The sequence below is a fragment of the Zosterops lateralis genome (genome assembly GCF_965231275.1).
Source record: "Zosterops lateralis genome assembly, chromosome: Z".
NCBI classification, from domain to species: domain Eukaryota; kingdom Metazoa; phylum Chordata; class Aves; order Passeriformes; family Zosteropidae; genus Zosterops; species Zosterops lateralis.
This window is the reverse complement of record NC_139800.1, coordinates 9,788,380-9,813,313: the sequence shown is the minus strand read 5'-3', so window position 1 is coordinate 9,813,313 and position 24,934 is coordinate 9,788,380. Positions and strand designations below refer to the sequence as shown.

The 24,934-nt window shown below is 36.6% G+C and overlaps 1 protein-coding gene across 1 annotated transcript in view; it reads left to right on the top strand.

The window, feature by feature from the left end:
• RNF180 (ring finger protein 180) overlaps positions 1-24,934 on the top strand; it is a gene marked incomplete at its 3' end in the record, with an annotated part of 59,107 nt that overhangs the window by 17,009 nt on the left and 17,164 nt on the right. Inside the window, exon 4 of the mRNA XM_083883804.1 lies at positions 20,884-21,109. Coding sequence (XP_083739930.1) covers positions 20,884-21,109 — 226 coding nt within the window. The remainder of the gene's footprint in view (positions 1-20,883; positions 21,110-24,934) is intronic.

Sequence of the window (24,934 nt, the reverse complement as noted above, 5' to 3'; positions counted from 1 at the left end):
ACAACAGACTGATCTGGTTTCTAAAAGTAAGCTGTTTCAGGAGGATATAAATAATGTATTAGAATTACTACTAGATTAATCTTTCTGGATTGAAATCTGTTAATCTATGGAATCTATATTTAGAATGGTTAACCACTGCGGGGATGTTTGTCTTTTGAATTCCTTTAGTTGTAAAAGTAACCCAATTCCCTTTACCTTAAGTATAAATGTAAGATTGACTAGTGCGTGGAAACTGTTGTAATACAAATGTGTGAGCAGTACTGAATTCTTGGGATAACTGTGGAAAAGTACAGTATGTGACCCAACACAGTGGGGACAAAATGTTTTGAGGATCTCCTTGGCTTAACTTGAGCCACTATTAGTATAATATAATCTTACTTTATAATGGAAAGATGCAATAGAATGCAGTTGCTCAGCCAGAGTGCTAAGATGGGCTCCCAGTTGTTCTCTGCATTTTCTCTAGATGGAACTTATGTAAAACCTGTTAGGGGCAATAGCAGTGAACATTTTATTGTCTCTAGCAGAACATTATATGATTTTCTGTTTATCTATACCACTTTTTCATCAGTTACTGTTACAAAAATACATTCCTCTTGCTTGTTCTCTTGCTTCTATGACAGATTTCATTAGGTATTTTGAATCTCAATACATCCAGTGATCTGATTAGATGAAATTCACAGTATCTGTTTATCTGTCCTAAGTTTCTCTACCTAATATTCTGCCTGTGTTCTTGGCAGCAGTTTGTCTTTTTTGCCCTTCCATGTGCTGTACATGACACCATATCAAAAGACTTTGGACCACAGCAGCTGCTTTTTTTGAATTCTCATGTGTTTTCTGAGAATCTTGTCTTCAATTTCTTATTTGAACTTTAAAGTAAGTTGGGTGTTTTTCCACTTGTCTTCCATCAATCTTTTGTCATTTTTCAAATATGGCTCTGCATGTGCTGTGGGAACAGACTTGCTGTACTTTTGTATGCAGTGTGCTTTTTATCATCATTTATTGTATGTAGCATTCAATTGTTCAGGTAATTCTTCAGGAAAAACAGGCAGAAAATAGGATTTTGTGCATAGTGGAAGAAAGCAATTCTTATACCTCGAAATGGATGTCATAAAAAACTGTGTCAGTATTTTCCAGCCATGTACATAGTGTATGGAATGTGAGTTACATTTTAGTGCCATAGGTATGGAAACTCTGCAGCAAAATCCCCCAGCTGGTGAACCATGGCCCAAACATAACTCAGATCACTGTCTGCTTTCCTCTTTTAGGAAGTGCCCTATTCTAGTTTTGTGCCCCATTCTTTATGTGTGGAGAGGGAAGAGACCTGGCACAGACGTAGCTGATTGTAAGTTCATTGACAAACTGTGCCTCTGGAATCCAAGAGTGAGAGTACTTAGCCTAAAAAAAAAAAATTAATTCAGGTTTTTTTCTTTAGCTGTCTCTTTTCATGCTGCTGCTGTGATGCATAGGACTGCAGCTGAAGGTGGAAGAACAAAAGGTAGTGGAGCTTGAGTGCAAATAGATGTACCTTCCCTGCTTCTACTGTGCTTTGTTGTGAAGCTAGGCTATTTAAAAAAAAGGGGAATGGGGTGAAACAGACCAACCTCCCTGGAGGCCATGACTACTTACACAAGTGAAATCTAGATAGAAAACATCAACTTGCACTTATATTTCGATGTGGAAGTAACAGACCAGGAACCTGTGGGTGTATGTGGAACGCACAGGATGGAATGTCTTTTATTCGTTGAGCTCTATCTTTTTATTTTTAAGAAGTTAAGACATACTACTAAAAAACAAAGTGCAGCCATTCCATCGTTTACACAAGAATATCACTTGTTCTTTTCATCTGATCTAAGGAATTTTTCTAAGGACACTGCCCCCCCAGTTTAATGTAGAATGTTTATAATATTTTTGTGGTTTGTGTCAGATTTATTCAGAAACAAAACAGTGCTTCATTTAAATTTAGTTTCACCAAACATTTGAGCTGAAGTACAAACTTCTTACCTATGCTAGTAGCTCACCTTTCCTGATTTAGATCCTGTTGGTTCAAGATGCATCTTCCATGACACATTCTTGGGAAAAGCTCACTAGGAGTTCAAGGTCCCTGCTACTTTACAGAACAGTCCTTTTGACAATTTACTAACCAATGTACATTTTTGGCACAGGAAAGAACAAAAGTGTGATATTGTATTATGCTGCATCATGTTCCCTTCTATGGGATTCCTATTAGTGATTTTTTTAGACTGCCTGAACAACACCAGGCTGTCAGAATGGTGGATGGGCACAGGGTGTTTGTGACTGAACCAGAAATTTCCAGGAATTATATTACGCTTTTGTCAAGCATGAGCATCAATGAAAGGTATATGACTCACCGTCTTACTGATACACTATTGCAGTTTAGTTTTATGAATTATATTCTGGGCAACTTGCACAGTTCTTTGTTCGAAATACCAACACAATCAGAGCCACATGGCAGTGCCAAAATATGCCAGTATCTGATTACTCTTTTAGTTTATATGATAGTGTGAGTAGGCAGTGTAGGTGGTGGTTTCATGTTGACGTGGATGAAAAGAAACCCCCATACAATTCTGGCCAGAACTGTCTGCTTCTCTTGTCTCATCTGACCTATGTTGCCCTGATTCAGAGAGGAAAAAAACCCTAAAACTAAATAGTTCTCTATTGCTTTTTCCACTACATCAGATCATAGTGGGTTTACTAGTTTGCTGTAGCCAGAATAAGAACATAGTTGGAACTGTGTGATTGGAAGTAAACAAATGTTAGCTGGTAGATCAGCTGAGTTAGAACATGAAAATACGGCTGTATATTTTTGATTTTTTGCTGCTAATTTGTTCCATAGTGTAACAATCTTGATAGGGAATGATCCTGTGTTAAAGTCTTGGTTGTTTGGACTCATGCTATTTCCTATCAGCAAATCATCTTCACTTGATGGATGTTTCCTATGATGGCTATAAAAATGTAATTATTCTCAGTGGAATTGTATGAGACATTATCCAGAATTGATTGAAGTTGAGGGCTAGAGTATAATCATTATGTATTGAAACCCTGACTTTATAATGTGAATGTGAAACTGATCCAGCTTCTATCTCTCTAAATTTTGAAGATGGACTTTTTTATCTGCTTTTGAGCTTTTCTAGCCTCACATATTTTATGTATTTAACAATCCATGTTTAAATCATATAGCATATACAGTGATAGATTGCTTTGCTGTATGGTCAGGAAATTTGTGTTTTGCCTCTATAGCATTTTTATACTGCTATAGAAATGATAGACATTACTGAGTGGAGGTGGTGTTGAGAAGGACTACTTTTTCTGCAACAGAGTCTAAAACGTTATTTAAAAATTTAAAAGTAAAAGTAAATTTCCTCCCATGTTACATAACAAGTCTTTAAATACCGGGGAGGTGGGGAGGAGGGATTGAGGGGGGCCTGGGATGGGGAGAACCAGTATTGTGGAAAAATGTGTTGATTCTTATTTAATTAAGATCAGTTTAAGCACCTGCACAGTACCATGTATGGTGGGAATTTATGAAAGATATAATACAAATATTTATTTTTTCAGTTCTGAAAGGACACATCTGAACCCCTAGTTCCAGCTATCTGTTCTTTCTGTGCTTTTCTGTATTTCTGTACTTCATTAGTCCTGTAATGAAAAGTATTTAACAGTGATCACTTTAGAGATCACTTCCTAGGCACTAGGAGCAGCATGCTCATCCAGTCATGCGATTGCCCTCTTTTCAGAAGGCACTAAGCATATTTTTGGAATAAAAAATGGGTATGATAACACAGCAAAAGTGCAATGCAAACTATGTATCTGGTGAAACCAGTGTTTCCTAAGATACTAAAATATTTGGGGGGGACACATTTTAATTTGCACTCAGTAATGCAAGACAATAAAAGGAGCATCCTACCTAGAAGTTGTGCCTGGGTGACCTGCATGATGGTAATGTTAGATAACCAAAGTCTGAACCCTAAGGCTGAACTTAGTCCTCAGTTTATTCTAGGAAAGACAGCTTTTTACTCATTTTTGTCTCCTTGCTTTGTACTAAATTTGGTTTGAGTGGACATGACTGTACATCATAAGCATGTTAACTACAGAATTACCTACTCTCTACAAACATTTTTAAAAGTGAACTGAAATTACAGAACTGACTATATTTTTAACATTTGTTAGGAGTCAGTGGCATTTTAATTTTATCTCTGTAGAAAAATGTTATTGTCATGTCAGAATTTTGGAAAATCAAAAATATTCTTTGAAAAAGCGAATGTGTTCTGGAAATCGTAGAATGATAAATAATGGTTTGGTTTAGAAAAGACCTTAAAAGCCATATATTTCCAAGCCCACTGCCATTGGCAGGGAACCTTCCATTAGACCAGCTTACTTAGAACCCCATCCAGCCTGGCCTTAAACACTTCCAGGGATGGGACAGTTATGGATTTTCTGGGCAACCTCTGCCAGTGCCTTACTTCCCCCACAGTAAACAATATCTGATCTAAATCAACCCTCTTTTGTTTTAAAGCCATTCTTTCATCCTGTCACATTATGCTCTTGTAAAAAGTCCCTCCACATCTTTCTTGTAGGTTACTTCAGGTGCTGGAAGGTGCTATAAGGTGTCCCTGGAGCCTTCTCTTCTCCAGGCTGAACAACTCCAGCCATCAAATACTCTTCTCAAAGGAGAGGTGCTCCAGCCCTCTGATCATCTTAGTGGCTCTGCTCTGAAGACCAGTGGTTAGACAGTTCAGTGAGATTACAGCTGGAGAAAAAGGTTTTAGAGAAAAAGATTTTCTCACTGGTGTGAGAAAAATGGCATGCTATGGTGAGGTTGGAAGACCAGGGGATGCTAATTCAAATTTGAGTTTGAACTGATGCAAAACTAAGCATGCCACACTTTCCAGGCAGTATTTTCTTTGAGAGTATTGAGTACAATGTAGGTACTTTATTGGAGCACTAGGAATCCTGGGGTATTTCAAATGGCAAAAATGATTAAAAACCCAAACATTGATAGAATTATCATCTTACCATATCATATTGCAAGAATTTTCTTTTGTATATATGTATGTATATAAGTATATGCCACATAAATATATACATAATTATATGTATATACATAAGCATATACATAAGTATATGTGGTTTGCACAAATAAGTATATTTGTGCAAACCACAAATCATCTCCAATTTGGAAGATTTTATGTAATTTTATGTAGTAGTTTTCTCAGATGCAGTAAAGATGCTGCATTGATTGTGGTAATGTGGAGAAGTCTGAATTATTAATTTAGTTTAATTTTAGAAGTAAAATATATTTTGATTGATTATACTATAAATTATGATATATGCTTTCACAGGGCTGTTATCTGTATTTGAAAGTTTTAAATGAATATCTAATTTTGGTATTCATAAGTCAGTATGCTCAAAACCAGTATAATCTAAAACTAAAAATATGTATTATCAGAAGTGCTTAAGAGGCTCTGATTCAGGTAATAGATTTCAAGTTTCAAGAGATTCATTGCTTGCTGGGTTACTGTTGCAAATCAGTTTGAAATTAATAAATTTTTTTAAGCATTAATTGGCAAATAACCTTTAATTGACAAATAACCTTTAATTGGCAAAGTGGGTAAAACAAATTTACACTTAACTGTCTAGAAGCATAGATGGTAGCTGTCTATAAGCATGGTTTCTCATGGTAACATATATTTGTTTTGCCATACTGAAAAGTGAATTTAAAACCACTATACTCAAACCTAGGAGAACCTGTGTTCTCTGAGGATTTTTCCTGGATTCTCTTGTAAAAATTGTTGAAATTTTTAGCCGAAATGAATCATAGTTCTTCTAAGAGTCTTCTTAACCTTTACACTCTTAAAAGAATTGCAGCTCTGGCACAAGGAACTATATCAGATAGCCATATGACAATTCTCATGATGTGTACAGCTAGACATTTTATGAAATAATGTTTGAGGCTATTTTTCCATTATAAAGTAACTTTTTCCATTATAAAATATTTTTTTCCATTATAAAGTAATCTCATTTGCTACAAGTGGAGAGCCAAATGATGGTATCTGTTCTATGAACAGGTGTAAAGAGAAAAATGAGACACCAGCATCTGTTTGATGTTATTGTATATACCTTTTAAACTTCTGCAAGATTGTCGTTTTAAAAAACAGACCTAGAAAACTGTATCATTTAGATTATCAGATTATGTGCTTTTGTTGCAAACAGAGAAAATTAAATGTTCTTTTTGTGAAAAATGAGAACAAAGTCATATTCTTTGTTAAGGGTGATGTCTGAGGTCCTTTCTTTTCAAAGTGTCATTGCTACCAAGGCAGAGATGTATTGTTTACACTATTTGATATAAGTTTTGTACCACATTAGGTGCTCAGAAAGTCACCAGTCATTGGAAATGTACAACACCTAGAGATAAGGCAGGCATAATAATCTGGCATTAATTTATCAGATTCTGTGTTGATGTGTTATCTTTGCAATCTCAGGGGTATCTTAGTGACGAGATTTGGTGCCAGGAAAAATTCAAGTAGTGAAAGCAGGCGCGTAGTACAGACCTAGAGACAAGTTCATAGTCTCCTTTCCAGTGTTATCTGCCGTTGATTTCCTTCCTCTTAGTTTGGGAGACTTGTAGTGATGGGTTTTATAAAAATCATAAAGTAAGATTTCACTGCATTTTATTACGTTATAAATTTGTTTGGGCTTTTGACAAGATTTTTTTTACATAATGTTTTAAAGCACTTAATATGAACTGGTGTCTTCTGGCATTGAAAAAATAACTTGAAACTCAAAGTTTCGATGTAGTACTGTAAGGAGTAGTGTGAATGAACTGTGGTTGAAGGCTGAAGAAATATTAAGAATTCGTGTACATCATTTAAACGAAGGGTTATAATGGTTTCTTGAACAAGTGACTTAGTTTTCTTGTTTTGTTTCGTTTGTTTGTTGTTTTGGGAGTTTGTTTTGGTTTTGGCTTGTTTTTTAATGAAATTATTTATGTATGCCTCTTTATTCCTGACAAGATAGAGACTTTGGAAGAGTAATTAAAGGTGTGGTGATACCTACTCAGTACCTTCGGGGCTGTGATAGGCTGACCCCAGCCAGAAGTCAAACACCCACCCAGCCAGGCCCTTGCTCACTTGTCTCTCTTGCAAAGGCAAATAGGGCGGCCATTCTTGTGGGGCAAATAGAAGGAAGGTGAGGACACTCACGGATCAAGATATCAAAAATTTAACTTAATTGTTAAATTAATTAGTGACTTAATTTAAATTAATTAGTGACTTAATTTAACAAGGTAAAAGCTCTGTGTGTGCAAGCAGGGCAAAAAGAGGAGTTTATTCACCCCTTTCTATCAGCAGTTAGATGTCCAACTACTTCCTAGTAATCAGGGCTTCAGCACATGCTGCTTGCACAGAGAAATATAACCACAAACATTCAGCCCTTCATCCCCATCTCCCTCAGCATTTATTGCTGAGCGTAACACTCGATGGTATGTGTCACCTGTCTTGACTGTCAACTCCCAACCTCAATTCCAGTCCCAGCCTGTTTGAAATAGGAAAGGAAGCATTCCAAGGAATAAAGCAATGGCCAATACACAGGTGTGCTATCAGCACGCTTTTGACCACAAATGCAAAGAACAGACATATACCTATGCCATGTATCTTTATACTATGTATGAAAAAAAATTATTTCTGCATTTGGTAGTAGTTTTTTGACACAACTTCCAGCTTTTCTCTGCATTTTCCCAACAGCCTCTCCAGTTCCTGAGTCTGTTTTATACACTGTGTATCCACCAAATGATCATGGTTAAATGAGTAAAGTTGGCAGCGATGGACTTCAGAGCTAAGACTGCACTCAGGCTTAAGCAGGACAGAGCTCACATCACTGAGTATTTCTTTCAGGCTGTCTCCATCAGTTAAATTTTATTACTTTTGAAGGTTTATCTGTAAAAGAAGGACTAAGACATTATTTTAGTAACAGAATGTTTGGTGCTAGAAAATTTGAATTTGTCATGCAGTCTAAGAATTTGTTCTTCTGCTTAAAGGCTTTAGCTTGTGTCCTTTAAGATCCAAAATGAAGTGCTAGCCTTGCATTGAGTGCTCTGTGAAAGTCATAAAATGAAAAGTTTGTAGCTGAACAAGTTTTATTCTTTTTAAGATTGGCAGGCTTTTGAACGGTGTAAAAGTGAGCTTTGTTGCTCCAAACATGCCCTGCTTTTGCATGAAGAACTGACATAAATAATACATCTAAAAATGCTCACAGTTTGTCAGCTACAAACTTGCATTAAGGAGGCAACCAACCCAGCACAATCAAATTAAATGGCATTGGTTTGCTTTGTGTGCTTCACTGTATTGGGTCTTTTGTCTTTCCTTGTTATGTTTCCTCATTAGAAGAGACTCTCTGCTCTGCTAAACTAGGACATAGCTGCCCACATTAAGGAGATGAAAATTATTAGCTAACATCAGAAAGTTTCTAAGGCTTCGCTTGAGAGTCCTAGGATTGTGAGGGAGGCTGTTGGGTGAGGTCTGTCTTCTACCTCAGTCTACCAGCATTATTTTTATAGTAATTCCATTTTTCCCCTGTTTTAGTAGATGCAAAGTACAAAGTAGTGTCTTTGCTTAATGTCAGTGTAGATAATTAAAAATTAAACAATCTTTAAGATGTTAGTAGTAGTGGGCAGTGTTATAAATCTGCTGAATTTTTCAGAAGGGGGATAGATATTCTAATATCAAACTATAGTACAGTACTTTGCCACAAAAATTAATTGCAGTTGATTTTACATCATGTAGAACAGTAAGTTTCAAATAACCTTTCCTGGTGTTCTTTTTTTTTTTCTTGTGTATATTTTGAACTGTTCTTCACATGAAAACATTGTAAGCTGTGTGTTCTAGTTTCTTTATATCTCTACAAAATCCCAAACTCTTTTATATCTTCTTGATGTCAGTCTTGCAAGTATTTTTAGGATGTCAGCAGTGCAAATTTTGAGATGCCTTGAATTCTGATGATTAATTATTTTTTATGTTGGCTATCATAGCCAGATCCAAGTATTCATTATGTCATATATCTAAGTCAGGTCAAGTATGTGCAGTATTCGGGTAGTGAATTCACTTCAGTATATCCATATATTCTGAGAATTTTAATAAATGTAGATGGCAATTTGTTGCATGAGGAGTTAAGCTTTTTGGATAAGATTTACCAGTGCTAAGCGAAATCCAAAAGTTCAGATTCATTCTAGATATGATAATATGATCATGCTTCTGGTGAGGTTTTTTTCTGAGGCACTTTTTGGAAAATTTTAACCCTCAAACAAGAATTTTGCCTTCATCTAAATCAAATTATATTTCATGAAATATACTTTTTGAAAGGTAAGTAGTAACTCCTAAGATTCATTTTTGTGTTGGTGTGTTGCCCCAACATTTGTAGTTGCATCCTACTGTTTTAATCTAGGCAGAGCAATATGAAATAGTAGATATTCAGCTTGATTTTTCTGTCTCTAGCATCATGCAATTCCAAAGAAAAGCTCTACACACTCTGTGTATTTTCTTTTCTGCTAGGCTGGATTTTCATACTCAGTTTCTGAAAGACTTTGTGAGATACTTCATCAGAAGAACAATCTTTAATAATATTAAACTGTAGCAAAGAGAAAAGATTGAAATCTTCAAAGGTCATTATTCAGACCCCTCAAGGCTTTTGTGGGAAGGCTCATGAGAAAGGATGGCACCCTAAGATTTAAAATGGCCTCACTGTTATTCATAAATAACATCTGGGGAAAATGAAGTGAGGTGCAAATATCTTGCTTATACCACAGAGAAAATTTATGCCTTGCGTAAAATAAAGTGTTTCAAGAGCTGTTCAGGGAATGTAGTTTGCTCTGCATGAAGTGAAGTGTTTATAGACATGTGTAGGGAATTACTAATAATTACAAAATGATGCATGCATACAAAATTTTGCACTTGTACTGTGAAATAAAAAGTAAGCAATCATTTCTGCTTTGTTTATCAGACAGAAAAAATAACAGCAGCTTCATATAAGTATCTGGAAAGTGGATTTATTCAGGTATCAGAATATTAACAGCTGACCCTTTTGAATCCATCCATGTTTAGCACTTTCAGATTGTGGCACCTAACAGTTACATTTGAGGAAAATAAGCTTTTGCACAATTTGGATAACTTTGGATATGACCAAATAAAATAACAAGGAAAGAATATACTGCTTGTTGCTGACTACTGCCAATGCCAAACCATAGTTTATAATAATATTTCTGATAAACTTTCTTTAAAAGTATCATAAAGATTAAGAGTTGAGAAGTATTAATCAAACTGAACATATTATATGTTCAATTATATGATATTATGTGATATTATTTGTCAGAAAAAAACAATATACACAAAATTTGGTCTGCATTTTATTACTGCAGGTCCACATGGATTACTTTTTTCAACAGCTCAGGATCAAATTTCAGTGTCAGTCTCCAAGGGTTGCACGAAAACAAGAAACAAAAGAGATGTATTTTTCTATTGCTGCATGAGGACATCTGAAACACTTTTGTATTTTAGTTGTTTATTGTTTTAATTTAGATTGCAATGTCTACTACAGATGGATTACAAATTACAAGCTTTACTTAGATAATTATGTTATGAAAATGGAGATAAAAGTCTTGTTGTTTATGGCCCTTAGAGTCTTCATCTTAAATAATTTTTTACTTTTAAAAATGTCATTTACAACTTTGCGAAAATCTCCAGAAAGGCAATACTTCTGTGGGAAATCAAACAGATTTGTACTTCTTGTTAGTTTTAGTAATGGAAAATATAATGTAATTTTCCTGATTTTTTTTTTTTTTAATAGAAACAGATAGTTGTGTATTTTGGCAATTTGTTTGTTTGCATTTTAAGGGAAAACTGTGTGTGAATTTTTCAAGTCATCTCAAACTGCATAAGAAGTGAATTAAAATATTTGATTCTGATGAAGCTAGGATTATTCCATTGTCATTTTAGTAGGTATAAAAAATTAAGAAACGGTGCAATCTGATTACCTAAGTTTCTCAGATATTTTCTTTTTTGAAACCCTTTTGAAACCCTTTGCTTGTCTTAATTTTCCTTCAGAGCAATTGAATGCTGTACTCTAAACACTGTTGAGTGATGGAGTCTTATTAGAGTAATCAATATTTAAGTTGATTTTAAAAGACTTAGCCAACACACTTTAAATAGGTGGCCTGATTGTTCTAAGGAAGATATCACTCAGTTGCTCCAGCCAGATAAGGAAACTTTTGAAAACTGGGACAGTCCTTTAATTGTCTAAATATAGCTTTAGGTTCCTAATTTTAGGGCAAATTATTTTAAAGCAGTTCATCTCACTAGGTGAATCTTTTAATGTGATCTCACAGACTATACGTCAGTTGTGGAAGGAGAGGATACTTACAGATTCTTACCTTTTGATTTTGGGGTGAACGGTGAGCGCAATCTAAGGCATACAGTGGTCACTCACCCCAGAAAGATGGATGTCACATTCCACAGGTGACCAAAAGAAGGGTCAGAGTTGGTCATACTAGAGTGCACATCCTGGTGAATAAAGATAAAAGCAGACTTAGTTTATCTGGGTTAAATACCTCCTTTGGTCATATTGTTACTAAGTTCTCTTCTATCTGATGAATAAAAGGCAAGAATTTTGTGACTTCTACCCCAGCCTGTGTTGGAAATATGTTATTATTGTATTAATAAAGTTTGAGTGGTCACGTAACTAACTACAGCTGATGATTGTAAGGATGGTCATGGCTACATAATAATAGTGAGGATTTTGTTTTAAAAATATTTGAAGGCATTTTTGAAAAAGCCTATTCTGAGGGTTCAGTTCAGCAAACTCATCCTTCTGTCCCAAATGGTAAGAAGTCTTCTGTAACTCTACCTAGCAGCCAAAAACTCTGTGTAACTCTTATTATGTTAATCTTTTGCTAATTGCTATCAGACAGATATTTGTAGTTACTGTAGACTTTATGAGTAGAAAGAACTTTACCTTGGAGCAGGCAAATGCCAGTAGCAATGAGACTTGTAGGAAACTAAAAATTGGTACATTTGTCTTACTATTTTGGAAAGCAGTGTTCTACAAATGGAGTGTCATTGGAATATAAACAGTTTATAAATACTGTTCAGAACAGGAACCAACCTCCACACTGACCAACACTTTTCCATGTTGCCTATTCCACTTTCTGCTGTATAGTGCTGGGGAAGAGACCTTTTTAAATTATAAGAGTCAATATTCTTCACTAAGTGTCTGTTGTACTCTGTTACCTCAGATTTTGTCATGCATCACTGTAATTTGCCTTAAATTTATACTGAATGACAAGAAGCATTTCAGACACATTCTTTCATGTACTTATGCAAAGCTGCCAAAATGTAGCAGTACTGTTCAAGACATTCTTTTAGAGACATTTTGTTATGAGCATTTTCCCTAAAAGTAATAGTGTATACCTTCACACAAATCCTAGGAAAAAAAAAAAAAGAAAAAATAAGCACTTATCTGTTGTTTCAATGCTGCAAATCTTTTTGCTAAAATTAAATCAAAAGCTGGTTTTGCAGGTATAAAATTAATATCAATGCCAAAATATTTTATTGATTTTTGGTCTCAGTGTGTATGTAAATTGAGAGGACTATATCTTTTTATCAGAAACCAGAACAACTACCAGTTTGTACTAGAGAGGAGTTGCACTCTCACTGTACTAGAGATGAGGACTTCAAGTGTAGATAGCAACTGTTTTGTTCTAACTAACAAAAAAGAACAATTTGTTTATTTCTTTAGGACTCTAATTAGACCTTCCAGTTCTAATACATTTGTAAAATTGAGCAGAATATTTTGTACTTGTGATAGTGCCCATTCTGTATTGTTTCAGTTTCCAAAACGCAAAGGAGATATATAATACCAGAAGTAGGAAGAGTAATTTTGTTTTCTTCCCTACAACTTCTGTAAAAAAAGAAAACAAGTTGTTAAAAAGAAGTTTTCTCTGCATGGAATTCACACCAGAGAGACCAACACATCCTTTTATCTGTCATTGAGGCATCGTATCCAGGCTCTGTGAGATTCATGGAAGTCTTTACACGTCTCTGGGAATGAATTTTCCTTCTCTTTTTTTTTTTTTTTTTTTTGAAATAGTGATTAAAATAAAGGTGAATAATAGTTAATATTTGCTGTATTCTTAAATCTAGTGACACTAATAGCTGTGCTTGGATGTTTATTTTTGGCGAAAAGCTTCATCTGCCACTTAACTATAATGCTGACATCATCTTCTTACATTCCTGTATAAACTATGTATGTGTTTAATGAAATGCAGAATAAAAGCAAAGATAAGCTTGTAATGTGGCACTAATTTCTTATATACTAGTCAAGGGTGATTATAAATATTAAAGTGTTTAAATGATTGCGGTACAAGAACTTCGAGTAATATTTATTCCAGTAGCCTGTCTCTCAATTCTTCCTTATAACTGAATTATTTTAATAGAGATAAAAGCTTATTATAAGTCTATAAAGTAGTTGCAGGGATCTTCCACATATTTTCATAAAAGCTGTGTTTACAGATGTTCCTTAAATATGATTCTTCTAAGATAAATTTCCTAAAGGGTAATAATATGTAAAGCTGCCAGTTTAGATGTGTATTTCAAAAGCCTGAAGGCTAGTACTCCATAGAAGGAACTGCAGAGATTAACCAAATTGCATAACAAAAAAAGCTTAAATAATTTGAAATCTATCATAAGGAATTGAAGTATATTATGCTTGGAAAGAAAGAGGATAAGTGCAAAATACCCATGTACAATGTCTAGCACAAGAAACATTCAGTTTTGTGTGGCCTATTTCAACTTGATTAAAACATTATTAATCAGAAATAAATTTAAATAGTCATTATTCTTTTTTTATGTGCGATATGAACAGGAATAAAAGGAAAAGATACTAGATAATTTTCTTCACCTTTATTTGGGTTTTTTTTTTTCTTGAGGTCCACTTCTTCAACAAAATAAGCCTTTATATCTTGACAGAGTAAAAATATTTCATTGAGACAAATTGGTTAAATTGCTATGTCCCAGGAATTTTATAATTTTTTCTTTCTTGAGGTGCTCTAGTTTATTTGTCCTACCAGTAGTTGCCTTAGAAGCCTTGGTCTGCGATGCAGTTTATCACACAAGATCATTTCATGCATTGGGTTGGAAGGGACCTTTAAGATCATCGACTTCCAATCCTTTTCCATGGACAGGGATGCCACTCACTGGACTGGGTCACTCACAACTCCATCCAACCTGTATTTGCCCTTGATGAACAACTCCAGTGCCTAAGGCAACTTTTAAATGAGGCTGAATAAAAAACCAAAACAAACAAAAAAAAAACTCCAACAACATGTCCCGCCCCCCCCCCCCCAAAAGAAAAAACAGAAAAAATACAAGCAAAATAATCCAACACCCAAATAAACAAATACGACTGTTAGCTTCTTAGCTCTAGAAAGAAATTCCTCTAGAAAAATAATGAAAAAAATGTCTTTCAGTTGTTTCCCCTAGAGCAATTTATCAATCCCAAATGCAGGAGAGAGGGTCTGAATGAACCAGCCCTGCCCCAGAAGACTATCCTAGGTGCATGAGGCTTCCCTGGAGTGCTGTGTCCAGTTCTGGGCTCCTCAGGACAAGAGACACGGAGCTCCTGGAGTGAGTCCAGTAGAAGCTTACAAAGATGATTAAAGAGCATCTCGCTTACGAGGAAAGGTTGAGGAGCTGGTCCTGCTCAGCCCTAAGGAGATGACTGAGCCGTATCAATGTGCACAGGTGTCTGACAGGAGGGTGTCAATAGGATGTGTCCAGGCTCTTCTCAGAGGTGCTGAGTAATGGGACAAGAAGCAAAGTGCAGGAACTGATGCCCAGGAAGTTCCACCTGAACATGGGGAAGAATTTCTTCATTGTGCAGGGGAGCAAGCACTGGAACAGGTTGACTGGAGAGGTTGTGAGTCTCCCTCACTGGAGATATTCATGAACTGTCTGGACACAATCCTGTGCCGTGTGCTCTGGGATGACCCTGCTGGATGATCAAAATGAATCGCTGTGGTCCCTCCCAGCCTGACTCATCCTGTGGTTCTGAACAGAGGACTCAGCAATAGGCAGCTCCACAGAGCTCTGCTTTGAAGTTTTTGGCTTGCTTTGGAGTTTTTTTTAAAATGTTGTGCAGGGAGAAATTGAGTGCAGGGAGTTTAGACTCAATTATGGATTTGTAAAGATGTTTAAGCCATGGGCATTGATCTCTCTACCCTATTATGATTTTTATGTTTCAAGCTTAATTTTGCCAAACCTGGAAAAATGTCCTTTTGTATCATTTGTATCAGGATGTTCAAAGGCATGCAAACCCTGGCATACCTAATGGCCTAATTTGGAAGAACTTCTGCTAGTATAGCTTGCAACATTTTTTGGTAGGGTTTTTCTGCATTTTAATATTGGATTCTTTTTTTTCTTTTTTTTTTTTTTTTTTTTTTTTTTTTTTTTTTTTTTTTTTTGTAATTTAATTTTGAAATGCCATTAAAAGTCACTAATTTATTGTACAGAAATATGGCTAGAAAAATTCTGTTTGAAGTAATAGAACACTTAAAGATTTTTCTCATAACAGTCATTTCAGCCCCTGTACCCAGTATACCAGTCAATTTTAAGAAATTTTCAGGAAGCAGTGTAGCTGATGTAATAACCCTTGTGCCAGATTTGTTTGCAATTGACAAAGAGGTTCAAAAGCTGTTGTAGGACAACCTAAATATACTGATATTTTTGTCCAGCAACAACCAAGAATCATTTATTTCTTTCTGTTTTGTTTTTGTATAAAAGAGTATCAATATTCATTCTTTCTCACTTTTTCAGATCTGAGGTGTATGATTCCACTTCCGCATTATAATTGAAGACTTAAAGTCTGGTTTAGAGCTGCAAATCGTTCTAGAGGCAGTTTTCTTTGCAAGATAATAATGTGAAATATAGAACTGATTTTTCCTCAGTCATCAGTCCTTTCAACTGTGGACATTTTTGAGCTTACAGAGCTTAAAAAACTGAACTTCTGAATAGGTCAGTTTAAAATGAAGGGTTTTGCAACTTTTTTTTTTTTCATAATGTGGTATCTTTGTCAAATGTCATATGTGCCTTATTTGGTTTTGTCACTGTTCTGATCATACTTCCACAGAGTTTTACTCTGAACTGCCTCTTACTGATAGCATTCACACAAAATCTTTCCTTTTAAGTGTGTATGACCACTTGGTCTAGGTCTTCACATGATTACAGGTAGATCATGCATTAGATATCATGTCATTCAGTGGTCCATGTGTTCTTTCTGAATGTGAAACCCAATCAAATACTTTCTTGTAGTCCAGTAGCAGTGACTTCTCACAAGCTCTAATATTCATATTTTATACCTTCATGCCTCTTCTCAATCACTGCTGTATTAGACTCCTTGTTACTTAACATGCTTTATAGGCTTCTCAAGCAGAAGCTGATTCACTGTTCCTCTCTTTTCTTTTGCTAATATCCTTCAGGTGTCCAGCCAGTAAAATATCAGGGATTACTGTCAAAGCTGTATTAGCAGTTCCCAATCTACGTGGGAAGATGAAAGGCTCTTACCTTTTTTTTTTCATTTCTTAGGAGTAATAGTTTTGCTTTGAAGCCTTTTCTGTTGTTATTTGGCAATCTTTCACTCTCCTTGATGTTTACACGTCCTTTCTCAATTTTGTTTGTGCTATAATCCTGTAAGAAAACCATTCTGGTTTATGCTTGTAAAGTTTTCATACACTAAAGCCCTGGCTCTAGTAATATACATAGGCACCACTTAATTGCAAACCAAGAAAATAATGACTATTTAAATTATTACACATTAGCTTCTCACATAAGGAAGTTTCTCTGGTTTTAGCTTTGCAGTACTGAATGCCATGTGCCTACACAGGTGTTCTTAAAAGGGGCACAAAGCTGGAGAAAATATGTCTCTTTCACTAAGAAAATTACTCCTAACTAGATCTTGTTTGCACATTAGAATAATTTTGATCTTTCTAATTGCAATTGGTTCTGAGATACCTCTGTCCATGCATCTTACCATGTTTAAGAACCTTTCTCTGAACCAGCCATTACCCATAAGTCCTCAGCAGCTTCACCTCTAGCTCTCTTAGTTACTTAATTGTTATATGAAAGACATTTATCTTGCAGTCAGCTCCTCTGAAGACATGGTATATTTTCTTTCCAAACAGTGCTCATCAAAACCAGTTAACAAAAGCTTTCTGTTCACTGTATTTTGTTTTTGTGCTAGATTTTAATTTTGATTTTGACATTACATAGGATCATAGAGTCATATAGTTTGGAAAAGACCTTTAAGATCATCAAGTGCAAACACTAACCCAACACTGCCAAGCCCACCTGGCAGGGTTGGAGGGAACTATTACTACACAATGTGTTAGTGTTTTGTGCTTTCTGCTGGTCATTGATCATGTAATTACCTGACATTACTTTCTTCACTTGCTCTGCCATATTATTTTCCACTTTTTTCCCAAAGAAATGATATTATGAAGCTTCCTTCATTCTAAAATTGTTTAGCTGTAATCAATTCTGTTACTCTTTGCCATTCTGTTTTGGTGTGGGTTTTCTGTGCTGTAAATGTAGAGACAGTCTGGGTTAAACAGTTTTACTAATAGTTGTAATACTCTAGTATTTAATGTTGGCTTAAGAGCCTTTCCTATAGCAAACTGGTGGAAGTAATGGTCCCCAGCTGTTCCTGTCTGTGATTAGCTTCCATGGGTGTTAGTCCAGCCACACCTGTGCTTCTTGCTTGTCAGTACAGCCTAGTTACCTCTGTAGTAAATTTCAGTACACACCTAAGTTTTCTACAGCCCTGCCAAGTGGAGAAAATCAAACTGGAGTAGTAAGTTCTAAGGTAAGAGCACACAGTTACTGACATTCGTACTTGTACAAGGGCTCGTGTTTGGACACAGTGGTAAACCAAAACTATCTCCATGCATTTTTGGCACAGCAGCTCAGAATTTACAAGCCCTCTTGCACGTAATATCCTGGAAAGTGCAATGCAAAGGCTGAGGTAGAATGACAGCACAAGTGTTTGTCCAGAACTGATAAATCCTGTCTAAATACTCCTGCTTTGTATTTTTAATGCAATCCACAGTACCCATATACTGTTAAGGACCTCTTTAGTATTTGCAGAGTTCAGTATCTTCCATAGAGAGAGAGATACTCTTTGGGAATAATGAGAAACACAGTAATCCAAATCAGTATAAGCCATAAATGTAATGTTCTCTGAAACATCTAGAGATTCCCATATCTACAGTAATCACAATAACAACAGTGGTCATTAACTTTTGGTACCAGTCAGGCAGTAGTGGTCTGTCATGGCCTATGAGTGTCAAAAGTGGCCTCTGTAATACATAGTGTGGTAGATTTACCCTGGCTGGATTCCAGGCACCCACCAAAGCTTCTCTATCACTTCCCACTGCAGCTGCACAGGGGAGATGAGGATTGGGAGTTTAGAGTAAGGGGCATGAGGGAAGAGTATTGACATTCAGCAGTGTCTTGATATACTCCTGTCTTGGTTTTTCCTGGTGGATCTCTTGGTTATTGGACTATATTGGGTTCTGTGAGCTGTGAAAGAAAACCAGAAACAGAAACTAAGAAGATGGATAGAAGAGGTAGAGCATAGTAAATTTCTCCTGAGTGCCTCCCATAAAGATGAAAAAATTGGTTTCTTCTTGAAGCAAATATCCTCATTCCAATCAGGATAGGGTTAACTTTTGCAGTAGCCAGGAGTGGGCATGGCTAAGATCTAGGAGGGTTGTTCTATTCTATCTCATGTTATTGCTGGGGTTGGGAGAAGGGAGTCTCTTCCAAAGAGAAGGGCTTCCTTCCAGCTGAGTAAGCACGGTGCAGGTTGTGAGCTGGAGGGAGCAGTTGGATAACGTCAGTTCCAAGCAGGAGGGACCAGTCAGGTGGAATTGGTTCTGAGCCAGAGGGAGCAGTGGGGTATTGATCTGTTGTCAGGGGTTTCCACACTGAGCAATAATGGTGGTTTTTTTGTATACCCTCTGCCTTTAGTATTGTTGCTGTTACCATTCATTTTCCTATCTCATTGCCATTCCCAGTAAATTGTTCTTATCTCAACCTGTGTTCTTTACCTTTTGTGCCTCCAATTCTCCAATTCTTCTCCAGCCCTCCGCATAGGGGAGGGGAACAAGTGTGTGGCCCATGGTTTGGAGAGTCTCAGTGGGAGCACTAAATTGAGGAGTACCATTCCTAAATCATGACAGCCAAAAACCCAGGGTGCCATTAATACTTGATCTTCAGGTTACTTGGAAAAGTTTAGTCATCTTACAAGAGCAAACCAGGAACAGGGCAGTACACACAAGTTGTTACATTCCTTTGGGATGAGCACCATTTGGGAAGCCCAACTGTCTTCATGCAAATGTAGCAATGCAAGGAAATTTGAAGTGCCTGTGCTGACAAAAACAAGGAGTTACCAAAGATGGTAGGAGTTTCTTCACTTTCTACTCTAAGGTTTACATTGCACTCTGTAGTAATAAAGTTATGGCTTGTTTTGAACTCGTTCTTCCTGGAACATGTCCTTCACAAATTACTTTTCAAAGGCAGAACAATCCACAGTTTATTTTTAGAGATTTTTATTTTGTTTTGCCTTTCTTGGCAAAGTAATGGTATTTTCACACCTGAAGGATGGGATGCCATCCAGAGGAGCATGGACAAGCTCAAAAAGTGGGTGTACAGGAATCTTATGAGCACTTAATGAGACCAAGAGAAATGTGCTACATCTGGTTGGAACAAGCCCTGGTATCAGTACAGGCTGAGACATGAAGAGATCAAGAGCAGCCCTGAGAGAAAGATCTGGAGGTACTGGTGGGTGAGGGGCTGGACATGACCCAGCCATGGGCACTGACAGCCCAGAGAGACAAAGGTGTCCTGGGCTGCATTCAGAGCAGTGTGGGCAGCAGGGCAGGGAGGGGATTCTGCCCCTCTGCTCTGCTCTGCTGAGACCCCACCTGCAGGGCTGCACCAGCTCTGGGGGCCCAGCACAGGAAGGACATGGACCTGTTGGAGCAGGTTCAGAGAAGGGCCAGAAAAATAATCAGAGGGATGGAACACCTCCCTTATGAGGAAAGACTGAGTATCTGGTTTGTTTTCATTTGTTAAGTATTGAAAAAGAGAAGAGAAGGCTTAAGAGTGATGTAATTGTGGGCTTTTAGTACCTAAAGGGATCCTACAAGAAAGATGGAGAGAGACTATTTACAAGGACATGTAGTGATAGAATAGGGGGGGATGACTTCAGACTGCAATAGGGTAGGTTTAGATTTGATATTAGGTAAAAATTCTTTACTGTGAGGGTGCTGAGGCACTGGAACAGGTTGCCCAGAGAAGTTGTGGATGCGCCATTATTGGAAATGTTCAAGGCCAGGTTGATCAGCCTGGTCTAGGGAAAGGTGTCCTGCACATGACAGGAGGGTAGGAACTAGATGATCTTTAAGGTCCCATTAAAGCCACATCATTCTATTCATCAATTTTTGTAATGCAGATACTTATAAATTGTTAAAATTAATTTTAAAATAAGAAATCTGATCAAAATACAATTTTACTCTCCCCTTTTGGTTTTGTTACCTCCTTCTTTTACTGTCTTGTTATTTTTCATTTTCCCCCAGAGGATTTTTTCTGACATTCCTGTTTTATGCTTCATCATCTTGTTAAAAGTAACCTGTAATAAATTAAAGAATACCACCTGTGTGTACAATCTTCTTAAGTATTACTGAAAATGACCTTCCAGACAAGGAGTTTATCAAAAAAAGTTATGAGCTGAATGTGAAAATATGTTCTCTTTTTCTTCTTGCAGCCTGCAAATGAAAACCTGCATACAGAGGATGAGCATGAACTCAGAAGAGATAAAGAAAGCTACCTCTGTGCTGTATGTCTGGATGTTTATTTCAATCCTTACATGTGCTATCCATGCCACCATATCTTTTGTGAACCTTGCTTAAGGATGCTTGCCAAAGACAATCCAGCCAGCACTCCATGTCCACTGTGTCGCACTACAATTGCCAGAGTCTTTTTCCAAACAGGTATAAATATCAAAGTTTTTACACATAGAAAAGTACTTTTCCTTCCCGTATGGATTCAGAGCAAATTTTGGTAATGTTAATCCACTGTGAGATTTTCTTTCTGTTTAACTCCTCCTAAGACCATTCCATGCAGGTTCTGTTCAATGTCAAGAAGCTATTTGGGACATGTACTTATAAACTTTTTATTTTAGAAGTGAGGTTCTGGTAGTTTTGTTTTCTGGTAGAATTCTGATAGATTTTTTTGGTTCTTCTTCCTGAATAATAACAAGCTCTAAACATAATAAACATTCCTTAAACTATTCTACTGGGAAAATATTTTTTAAATTGGTCATTTAATGGCAAACAAAAAAAATGCTCTTTTCATTTATGACATTAAATTTGGACACAAGTGAAAATAAAGGCTGGCAGAACCGTTGATAATCTTAAATTCTCCCATCCTGGCTTCTTATACTCTCATTGCTAGTGTTCCTTACTCTTAACAGGAGGGAAAAAAGGTGGTAGGGGGTGTTTGGTGTCAGATTGGATAGAGAAATAGAAGAGGGTATGTAATCCTGCATATAGAATATCTGGAACAGCATGAGTCAGTCTTTTATGTCCAAAGCTTATATGGCAGATTGAAGTGCCATTGATAAAATTGCACTATGGTATCTGGAGCTAGGTCATTTATTTACAGCTCTTAAAACTGTGTGTAGACTGATCACAAAGTAATGAAAATGACTCAGCCATGCAGGAGTTGTTTCATTTTAGATGCTACAGAGATTTTGCAGAGATCCTCTTTAAGCTTGTGAGTGCTATGATGATGACAGGTTAGGGATGCAGACTGAAGTATGATTTCACATTGATCAGCAGAGCTGCCCACCTTCTGCTTCTGGTTATGCACAGACTCTGCCTTCACACAGGCATAACTTTGTATGATCTGTTGACAGGTCAGTTTGAGGAACTGACTGAGGCAAATAAGAACTCATTTGGGTGGGAAGGAGGCATTTTTCAGATGATCCTATTGCCCCAATGATGATGATTCACTGAGCAGCTGCTGGTGGTCAGGGATAGAGACTGGCTATCCCTGCACTGGCTGCACTGCAGCAGAGGAAATGGATGGAAAGCTGCAGCCTGAGCACTCTCAACCCCCTGCCTGTCTGGTGTATAGACATTTCAAGCTGTTCTCATTTCATTTCCCTAATTTTTGATGCTCCCTTCAATTTGATGTACAGATGAAGTGTGTTTCACTGATAGAGAGTTAGGTTTTTCTAGGGCTATTTAAATTTTAAAAAAGCAATTTAGCAGATTTGCTCCAGAAAATTACTACTGGGAGAGCACAAAAGGAGAATAAAGATGCTTCCTAAAATGCATTTGCAAAACTTTTCAACACGTTACAGTCGTCTAACTGAAATATTACCTGGATTATTTGTAGCCTTTAAGTACTTAACATACAGTGTGTAAAAATGCCTGGTGGAAGGGAATGAAGGAGCCAGATTCTTCTGAGTGGTGCACACTGCCAGCACAAGAGACATTTGGCACAAACTGAAAAACACACGAGATCTCATCTGAACACAGGAAAGCACCTTTTTTCATGTGAAGGTGTCAAACAGGCTGGTCAGAGAGGCTGTGAAATACCCATCAGAAGGCAGCTGGACCTGGTTCTGGGCACCTGTGCAGCTGACCCTGCTTGAGCAGATTGGACTAGCTGTTCTCAAGACATCCTATTCAACCTTACCGCTTTATCTCTTAAAATATTAAATAGGGATGTAGCTTTTTTGAGGAAAAGGATATATGTGACTAAGGAGGAAATATGGTGTCATAGATATGTAAATAGAGCCTACTGTAAATAGTGGGCCATAACAGTATGTAATATGTTTTGTATTATCAGCTTCATATGAGAGAAATCTGCAGCTGTTTGTATATTGCCATTCAGTATGGCAATCCAATATGTGCTCGACTTAGCAATATATTTAAAAATAGGTATGCTAATTTAGCTTTCTTTAATTATATATATTAAGAAAAATATTTTGAAATTTTCCAGTGCATAACATACTGAACAACTTTTAAATGAACTAAGGGATATTGATGATGATATTGTATCCTTAGAGAAATTAGTAAAATCAGCACATTAACAAGATGGATGGTGCCAGAGCAATGTAAAGCATAGTAATTTTTTTTATTTCGCTCAGAAGGGTTATTAAGTGTTTTAAAAGTTATGCTAAACTCACTACTGCTGTAGGCTTGTGCAGACAGCAAAACAAAGTTGCTTGTAGTCTTTACATACTTCTCTAATTCTGCAACTGGGATGCCTTATTTCCCTCACTAATTTATTTTGGATGCTTTCTGCGGCTTTCCATTTGTATATGTGCATTTATTTTGCAAAGATATGTCAAAAAGAAAAACAGTTAAGGAGCTATTCAGAAGTTCACTTTTTAGCTTGTACAGTTTTGCAGACTGAACATAACCGCAACAGAAGGATGCAGGTGTTTAAAAAAAAAAAAGGCTAAGAGGTCAATTATCCATCAATTATGGAGAAAAACTGTTTAACTGAGAGCTACAGAGCCATATTTGACTCATGAGAGTAATTCCTCTGGGCAGTTGCCTTGATCAACAGAGCCTTTTTTACAGGATCCATTAGGTATGAGTTCCAATCCATATAGGTGGCTTTGATGATGTTTACTATGCATTCCCATCTTTCTTAAAGGCTTTCTTAGAAGCCCTTCTCCCATACAGGAAAAACTCACATCTGGTCAGATGATAGAGTGCCCAGCATACACCTAAGAAAACAGTGCTTGAGCTGATTCCACCAAGTAACTTTCTAAGTTACCAAGTTATCTAAGTTATCTTTTAAATGCTTCGCTTACTGGGAAAGAGTGATCTTCTACACTTCATTCATATAAAGCTTCATTTATGTTGTTTTCAAGAAGGGCCAGATCTGACACACATGTGCAATAAATCCACCACTTCGGAGAAATGCAGATTGAGGGTAATGATTGTGCAAGAGAGGTCCAGACACGTGGCAGGACCATGTACATACAGAAGGACAGGTGACCTGGGCAGCCTGAGGGGATCTTCCATTGAAAGCCTGGCCAAGCAGCCTTCTAGAAGCCAGTAAGACTTGTCACCACTACCTTTTCTGAAAAACAGGAATTAGATGCCTCACCAGAGGTTTCAGTATTTAAATTTGAATAAAATTGAAAGAACTGTCTGAACTGAAAGAAAGAATCTTTTCTATGGTCTGTAGCAGGAAATTAAAACGTTCTCTGTCTATGCTGTGAGAGGCAAGCAGAGTCTCATCAGAAGCCTGAATCTGAATAGTACCTAATCCAAATATGTTCGGTAGCATATAAAGTTCTTTCATAAAAACTTAAAAAACACTAGATAAAAATACACGGTTTGTTCATTTTACATGTAAGAGAGAAAAGGACCTTTTTTCCTTCAGTGACAGCAGTTTATATGTGCAGTAGCTCTATTTTCACATAACAAGATAAATGATTTGAAGATTCTGTGCTCTTCATGTATTGTGTAGCCTCATTCCACCTGCATTGTGACATGGTGAAATAAAGGATAATTTTTAGAATAAGACCAGCATGGGGTTTTTACTTCAAATCTCCTTATGTCTTCCTCTTACACAGAAAAACCTACAGGAAGCAAAAGAATTTTTTTTCTTCTTTTTGGAGCCTGCTCACAAAAAGTTTAGCTTTCTTAAATTTGCCAGAGAAAAAGATTTTATCCTTTCATAAAATATTTATTATTAGAAAAGTAGGTTCCATTACATTCAACCACATAAAGTTATAAAACACAAGACTTCTCAAGAAAAAAAAAAAAAACTGTGAATGTCTTTTC